At 38.3% G+C, this 7,500-nt stretch overlaps 2 protein-coding genes across 2 annotated transcripts in view; both read left to right on the plus strand.

Annotated features, from left to right (window-relative positions):
• Positions 1-74: 74 nt before the first annotated feature.
• Positions 75-1,900, plus strand: gltpa (glycolipid transfer protein a; the record flags this gene model as incomplete). Its single annotated transcript, XM_079570259.1, is given in 9 exon segments — positions 75-202; positions 1,143-1,201; positions 1,278-1,307; positions 1,309-1,344; positions 1,346-1,396; positions 1,398-1,414; positions 1,484-1,517; positions 1,519-1,635; positions 1,718-1,900. Coding segments are annotated over 9 exon segments (630 nt in total). The 5' UTR covers positions 75-99.
• A 1,007-nt stretch (positions 1,901-2,907) lies between these two features.
• The window catches only part of trpv4 (transient receptor potential cation channel, subfamily V, member 4), a 17,075-nt gene continuing 12,482 nt past the window's right edge, over positions 2,908-7,500 (plus strand). The window contains exons 1-4 of the mRNA XM_079571132.1: positions 2,908-3,017; positions 4,692-4,773; positions 5,891-6,306; positions 7,285-7,460. Of these exons, the coding sequence (XP_079427258.1) occupies positions 4,765-4,773; positions 5,891-6,306; positions 7,285-7,460 (601 nt within the window). The 5' untranslated portion in view covers positions 2,908-3,017; positions 4,692-4,764. The remainder of the gene's footprint in view (positions 3,018-4,691; positions 4,774-5,890; positions 6,307-7,284; positions 7,461-7,500) is intronic.

The raw sequence follows: 7,500 nt of genomic DNA on the forward strand, positions 1-7,500 counted from the left end.
CGTGCGTGCGCGCTCAGGTGGAGCTGGCACACAGTGTTGGTGCCACTGAAGACTGGAAGCCTGTTGCCATCATTTCAGAAAAACAGTGTTGACTTAAAGATGGCTCTGCTGATGGAGCACCAGTTCAGACAGCTGCCAGCTGACAGACAAGTGGAAACAAGACCTTTTTTAGAGGCAGTGTCTTATCTTCCACCTTTCTTTGGTAAGTCCATTATGCAAAAAAAGAAAAGAAAAGTGGCATAGATTGTTGGTTAGATGCTTTAATACTTTAAAAATAAAAATGGAATATACGTATTTATTTATTGAGGATTTCTTCGTTAATCTTTGCTAATTTGTTTTGGATCAAATGTCTTTTCAATCCAGCTGTGGGCAATCTTGAGCATGCATAATTTAATTGGGTGGCCTGGATTTTTAGTTGTGAAAATTGATTGGGTTGGGTGTGTGAGTTCCCACTGCCCATTCACAGATGGGCAGGTGCTCCTGGGCACTTTTGTGCAACTTCATTCTGTATTAATATACCAAGGGCTTTCTTTTAAAATGCAGCACTTTGAGAGCACTTGGCTGTTACTTAAATATTTTTGTCAATCATATTTTAATTAACAGCTAAATAAGAAAAACAAATAGGAATAAACTTTCTGATTCTAAAAAAAATATAAGGGAAATTGAATATTTATAGACTTATGTGCTGTCTGATTAAATGTGTATATTCCTCTCCATAGTTTGATCCATGGAGCTGCTTTCTTCCATCTAAATCCTAGATTCTTTTTGATTTTTTTAAAATGTTCATCTTTAAAGTAAACAATTATAAACCCAGTAAAGCGTTTCTCAGAAATAAGATCTGTTGTCATACTGTCTGATGCATCACATGAGCACAATAGAGCACACTTTGTCATGTGGAGTTTCCACTAACAGCAGCCTTGTCGTGGTGCCACTGGGTCAAGCACAAACGTGTGTGGCTGGCCTCTAGATGTCTCTTTGTTCACTAGACTGTCACCTAATACTTTGCTGCCTAATTACTCAACAAGACTCTCCTAAATCCCTTTGAATCTGTTTGTCTTAATAACTACTCACAATGCATTATTCATCAACAGAACCCTACTGTAATCTATGGTGTTTTTTAATCTCTTTACACTCATCTTTAGACTGCCTTGGCCCCACTGTTTTTGCTCCTATAAAAGCAGACTTTTCAGGACACCTCACAGTAAGATTTTTGTTTTACTTATATACAGATATCTCATTAATTCCTTCTTTGGTAAAGAGGAACAAATATATTTTAGAAAGTCAAGGCTGTCTATGACAGCAGTCCAGGGACGTTTCAAGACGCTGCAGCACATTCTGGAGGCCTGAAAAGGAAATGTATGGAGCGGAATGGCCCAAAGCCGGAGCAACGTTTGCATCTTCTGTGGCTTAAGAGGTATGAGATCCCTTTGTTTTCCTTGTTTCTTTGTTTTACGTTTTATATTGAACACATTATCTATTCCAGAGGCCTAAGGTTTATCCAGGTTTTTCTTCAGAGTTCTGGTTAATGGTGAGAAGGATGATCTAAACCCAAACCTTGTTCGGGTTAATGCAAATAAAGCCTATGAAATAGCACTGAGAAGGTATCACGGGTGGTTTGTGCAGCAACTTTTCAAAGTGAGTCAACTCGTCTCTAGTTGATGAATATACACTAAATACATCTGCCTTCACGTAAAAAAATATAACTTTTTGGTTTCAGGCTGCTGTATTTGCTGCTCCCTATAAGTCGGACTTCCTGAAGGCTCTCTCAAAAGGTCGGGATGTTAAAGAAGAGGACTGTTTGGAAAAAATACGTGCATTTCTTATTAACTTTTCAGCAACTGTAGAGGCTATATATGATATGTACAGAAAGATGAATGCTGATGTAGATTCCAAAGCATGATGTTCAACATTATGTTCAATAATGCCTTGTTGATTAATCGATAATGAATCATTGGATTTACAGTAGTTTTACACTTTGCATACAGTTTATGGTTGTTGTTTTTTCTGTTTCTCACAATAGGCCTTTTAATGATCTATTCTTTATTTGTCACCAGTCTTCCTGGGCTCCATCAAATATGACACAATAACCACTGTAATCCGTAAAAACACAATAGCTATTTCTTTGATTTAGGATCATTTTGGTCAGTTTTTTGGTCAGTAGTGTTTCTAAATAGATACAATATGGTAAAACAAAACAAAAAAAGTCTCATATCTGATGGGAGATTTATTTGTTTGGGGTTTGAGACTGTCCCATGTTGAATGTGTTGTATGACATTTCTTTATTTGTGATGTCAAATAAAATAAAAAAGCAGGTTGACAATCAGTGGCAGCAGCTGACAAAGGTGTTGCACTGTTTAAAAAAAATCTGTTTAACATAATTTTGTTTTATTCCACTCCACTAGTTTATAATGCTTCTTATGGTGAATATTGGTGAACAGCAAATCTCTTTCCTTATGAATCAATGTAGTAAAGGCATGATTTTATTTACTTTCTCAGTCAGTGATAGTGTACAGAGCAAATACTCTTTGTTAACTATGGCCCTCAAGACTCACCCACCAAACATTGTTGACTGAATGAATTGAATAGGCTTGTGGAACAACAGCAATAACATTTCCCATAATGTGTTTCCCTTAAGCAATACATAGGCTACATTTTTACAAAAACGTTAAAAAATAAAAATAATAATCAAGAGTTAGCGATACGGATATACTTTTGGTGGTAGCATGTTTGACTCATCTCCCTTATTCCAAAACAAAAAGCTGTGGTACGTCACCCTCTTGTGGTCAAATCTGGTACTGCCCTAGACTTCCGCTCGCAACTTTGGAGCAAAAAGGTAGTGGTCACTTCTTCGTCCCACCCAAACCCTCTGAAGGCACCCGTTGTTCTGGGAAACGTTCAGAGGAAACAGTGCTCTCTGTAAAATGTGCAGCGGTGGCAACAGGAGGGAAGTTTAAGAGCTTCACAGATCATTGAAAACCAAGTTAGACAAAATTGAAACAACTCTCAACCTCACTCAAGTAAGTCAGTTCTATTTTCTTGTTGAATTCAATGAGGAGACGGTGACGTTTGATACGCTTGGAAACTTTCTCTTAGACATGTAACTGTATTAACATTAAAAGAAAGAGCATGTGTAAAATATTCTGTACATTTTCCAAGTTTTTATTTAAAAATATATAGATATACATAAAGTAGCTTGTTTATTATTTCTGACATTATTTATGATTAGGGTGTCCATCTGTCCTTCGTTTGATTGCATTGAATAGCCATTTAGGGTTTTGTCCCACCTATGCATGTTGCCAAGTAAATTGTTTAAACATAAAAACAAAGAAAACCAAAAAAACACATGCCCTAAGTCCATATTCCATGCATTAAAACCCTAACTATCTATACACAGTACACTCCTGAGTGTCTTGAGGCCAAATGTATTCATTAGCAGTCTATGGGCTAAAGCAGCATCTGAACAGCTGACATGGAACCCCATGAAGTTTGTCCCTCCAGGTCCCTCTACACCACACAGCTTGTCTCGCTTTTACTCTTGTTTGAGGTGGTCACCACATTTATGAACGTAGGTGCCAGGTTAATCGTTTCATTTCTTTTCATTAAAGGAGCTATACCTGATTGTATAAAGAAACAGGGTCACTCAAATTTCAAATTGCTATTTTCTGGTCCAAACTCATCTCAAAGTTTCCTAATCCATTTACAACATCAAAAGTTGTCACAGGGACTGAGTTTTAAACCAGGTTTCACAACTGTCAGGGAGGAAAACCCTGTCACTTCACTGTAAAAAAAAAAAGCCTACTAGCCTGACATTTTATAACTGTTTAAAAGGCTTTAAAACCAGGCTTTTTTGGATAAATGTCTGCTTTTACCATCTACTAAAGGACAAAACAAATTTTATTCCAATAAGAGAAAATAAAAAAAATAGGGATAGCTCCTTTAAGACTGTTATGTCTGGATAAAGTATAGCCAAAAGGAATAAACTCGTAGCTTTTTCTTTTTTCTTTTTTTACATCAGTGGCTCCAGTCTGAGCGTCCTATCTCTTCACTTCTGGACAATGTTCCATCGGCTGTGACAGAGCAGGAAATCCCAAGTCTCTCTAAGGGACATTTTCATCCTTCACACTTAGAACTACGACATGCAATATTTCCCCTTAGTCCATTCACTTTGAAGAATAATTAACTAATTGACATTAAATCATTCACAAATGACCTCTGCTCTGTTAGAGATTTTTCAGATTTGACTATTAAACAAATGAATGTAGCTTGACATGTGGCGTTTAGGTCCTGTGTTATTTATCTATTAACTGTGCAGTGAAGTGAAACGGCATGATAATCCTGAGTGCTGGACAGAGCTATGACTCACGCCTGCCCCACACAGGACCCCCGCACCTTGTTTGTGTTGCCCCATTTCAGTGCAGTCTGGCTTAGATAAGTCCTCAAAGTCAGAGGCAAAGTCAGGAAGGCATACAATTGAAGAGGAAACCAAATGCGAGGATGTTGTACGACCCGTCCCTTTCTGTTGAGATAGAAGCGCAGAACAGCAGTATAGTGGATGCTAATGTCTGATTGTCAAATATCTACATTCTGGTGATGGCTATTGGCACTAGGTTTGCTGACATATCAAATAAATGATTGTAAGAAGATAATGTAAAAGTTTTATGTCAAATTAACTGTTTTCTCTGTGCCTTTAGGATACCCCCATGGTTCGGCAGCATTTCCAGTTTCTTCTGAATAGGAATTTGGCACATCATTGTGACGAAAGCAATGAATGAGGTACACTGGAGTTAAGTGTCTGACTGAGTAAACTGTTAAACTAACTACACTACTACAAAGCATTAGTGTTTAGGGAATGTAGTGAAAACTCAGTGTCTAAAGCTTAACTGTAGAGTTTTATTAGGAAGGCATAAGACCTATATTATATGCTTTGACTGCGTGACGTCAAATAGAAAATTAATACACTTGGCTGGAGCAGACAATGTGAACAGTTGATTCTGGTTAGGACAGCGGTTCACAAACTTTTTTGGCAAGGACCCCAAAAATTGACAGGTAAATAACTCGGGACTCTGTTGTATACAGTTATTGCCTCTCACGCTACTTTAGGGAAGAAAAACATTTAAAAACCAAGTTAATATGTATTTAAACTGTTTATTTTGATAATGATATTCTTTACATTAAAAGAAAATAGGGAAGCAGAAAAGGGAAGGAAAATTAGTAACAGTTCACTGCCAGTAGCCTAACTGAAATCTCAGCTGGGTGGAGATTTGTATAGAGTTCGGGAATGTGATGTCATATCGCTAAGGATTATGGGATTAGCAGCAATTGTAAACTAATGGAGATTTTAAAAGTTAAAATACTGGAGTTATTGTTCACATTAAAACACTTCGATGTATTTACCAGCAGTAACTCAGCAGCTAACGGAGTTGTTCCACAGCTTTTTTCTCCACTTTTTATACTGTTTTTAGCTAATGTTAGTAGAAATGTATGCTAGCAGCTGCAAAGATGGCAGATCTCCATGGTAACTGTGAAATTTCCCGAACTCGATTCAAATTTTTAGCAGTTTTAAATTGAGAAAATCACCACAAAAAGCTTATTTAATCTCATTTGGAAACTAATAGAGAAAGGAATTAACAACAAATACTCACTTCATAAAAGGTAACGCACACCAGGGAAAGGAGAAAGACGCGGCAGTGAAGTGGAGAGAGTGATGGTTGCTAGGTGACGGTAAACAAAGTGTAACTGTAAAATTGAACTTGGCCTCCTATTGTAAACAACAATCTTTCTGACAGACTGATTTATAAAGAGTAAACCTAGATGGATAAAAGCAATTTAATTAGTCTGAGGGGCTGAGTATGATATAATCTTCTGTCTGTTTTTGCGTTTGTTCTCATAGAATCGCTCGGCTGCCACTCTTTTCAGAAAATACCAACTCGCTTTATCCAAGAATGGCAGTCTGTCCGTGGACTCTGGTGATGTTGGAGCAGCTCGAAGCGACTCCTTGTGTGAGCTGTCAGACCTGGACAAGACGGAGAACGGATCCGTCCAGACTGAAGACGCAACCCCCGAGGCGGTACAGGAAGTGGTCCCACCCGGCCTGCAGCCCACAGACAGCAGACAGAACCTGAGGTCAAAGTTCCAGGGTGCGTTCAAGAAGGGCATTGGTAACCCCATGGACCTCCTGGAAACGACCATCTATGAGTCCAATGTGGTCCCGGGACCAAAGAAAGCTCCCATGGACTCGCTGTTCGACTACGGCACCTACAGGAACACAAGCAACCAAAAAAGGCGCAGGAAAAAGCTACCAAGAGGGTGCAAAAGTTTACTGTTTTTATTTTTTGCATTACATTCACAATAGTAGGTAAAGACTTCAGTTCAAAATACTCGTCCAACTAAATACTAAAACAATATTTTACTGTACATATCATGGTTGAGTAGATAAGAATTCTGCTTAAATATTGTGAGAAGCCTATTTTGAACATGAACTTGACTTTAGAACATTACAGATTTATTGTAAAACTTGTGACGGTATGAAAGTGTTGGAAAAGCGTCATCATAAAAATCTCCACAACTGCCACTTTGTAGACTGAGGTGTGTCTCCAAGGCATAGACAAACACACTCCAGTCATTGATCTAACAGAGGCTGTGCTGTTGGTCTGAAGCGGCTGAGGTAATATTTGGGCCCGTACATGAGGGGCTGCTCTGCTGGTTCATACAGAGGTACTCTTTATGGAGCTGTTAGAAGAGGTTATGTTTTAAATCGACAACAATAAACATAAAGTAAACTTTACCTTAACCGTAATATTCAGTTACCGTCTTGATTATTGTCCAAACAATATTCATTGCAATATTTGTTTAGACTCTTTTTACACTCTATTAAATTAAATTAAATTAAAACAGGGATAAATCAATTACTAAAATAGTTTAGTTTACCATGCAATTTTATATTTGACTGTAAGGAAAGTATTGTGTAAACTCAGTCAGACGGAAGACATAAGTTTGGTGATATTTTTGGTTTCTTGCAATATGTTTAATGTCTAGTTGTGCTTGTGCTTGTCAGTTAATGTTAAAATGTCAAAATGGATTTCAGCCATTGGTTACTTTCCAAGACTTGTCCCACATCCGCACCAACAACCACACTCTATTTATGCATCATTGTACATGTACACAGACACAGGCGGTAAGGCGGGTGGAGTGTCTTGCACTGGCTGGAGCTGGGATTGAACTGCCAACCTTTGGATTGTAGGGCAAACACTCATGAATAAATGATGTCTTAACTTTCATCTGTAGTAAAGCTGAGGTCTCCTGTGAGGAAAGTGCCAGTGCTGATCCCCCTAAAGTGGTGAAGATCTTCAACCGCGCTCTGCTGTTTGAGTGTGTGTCGCGGGGGGACCCCATGTCTCTGGAGGGGCTCCTGGAGTTTCTACAGACTCACGAGAAAAGGCTGACTGATGAGGAGTTCAGAGGTGAGCAAAGGATTTTTGTAAATATAGCAAAACTAATTAA

The sequence above is a fragment of the Gobius niger genome, assembly GCF_951799975.1.
Source record: "Gobius niger genome assembly, chromosome: 1".
Classification (NCBI taxonomy): Eukaryota; Metazoa; Chordata; class Actinopteri; order Gobiiformes; family Gobiidae; genus Gobius; species Gobius niger.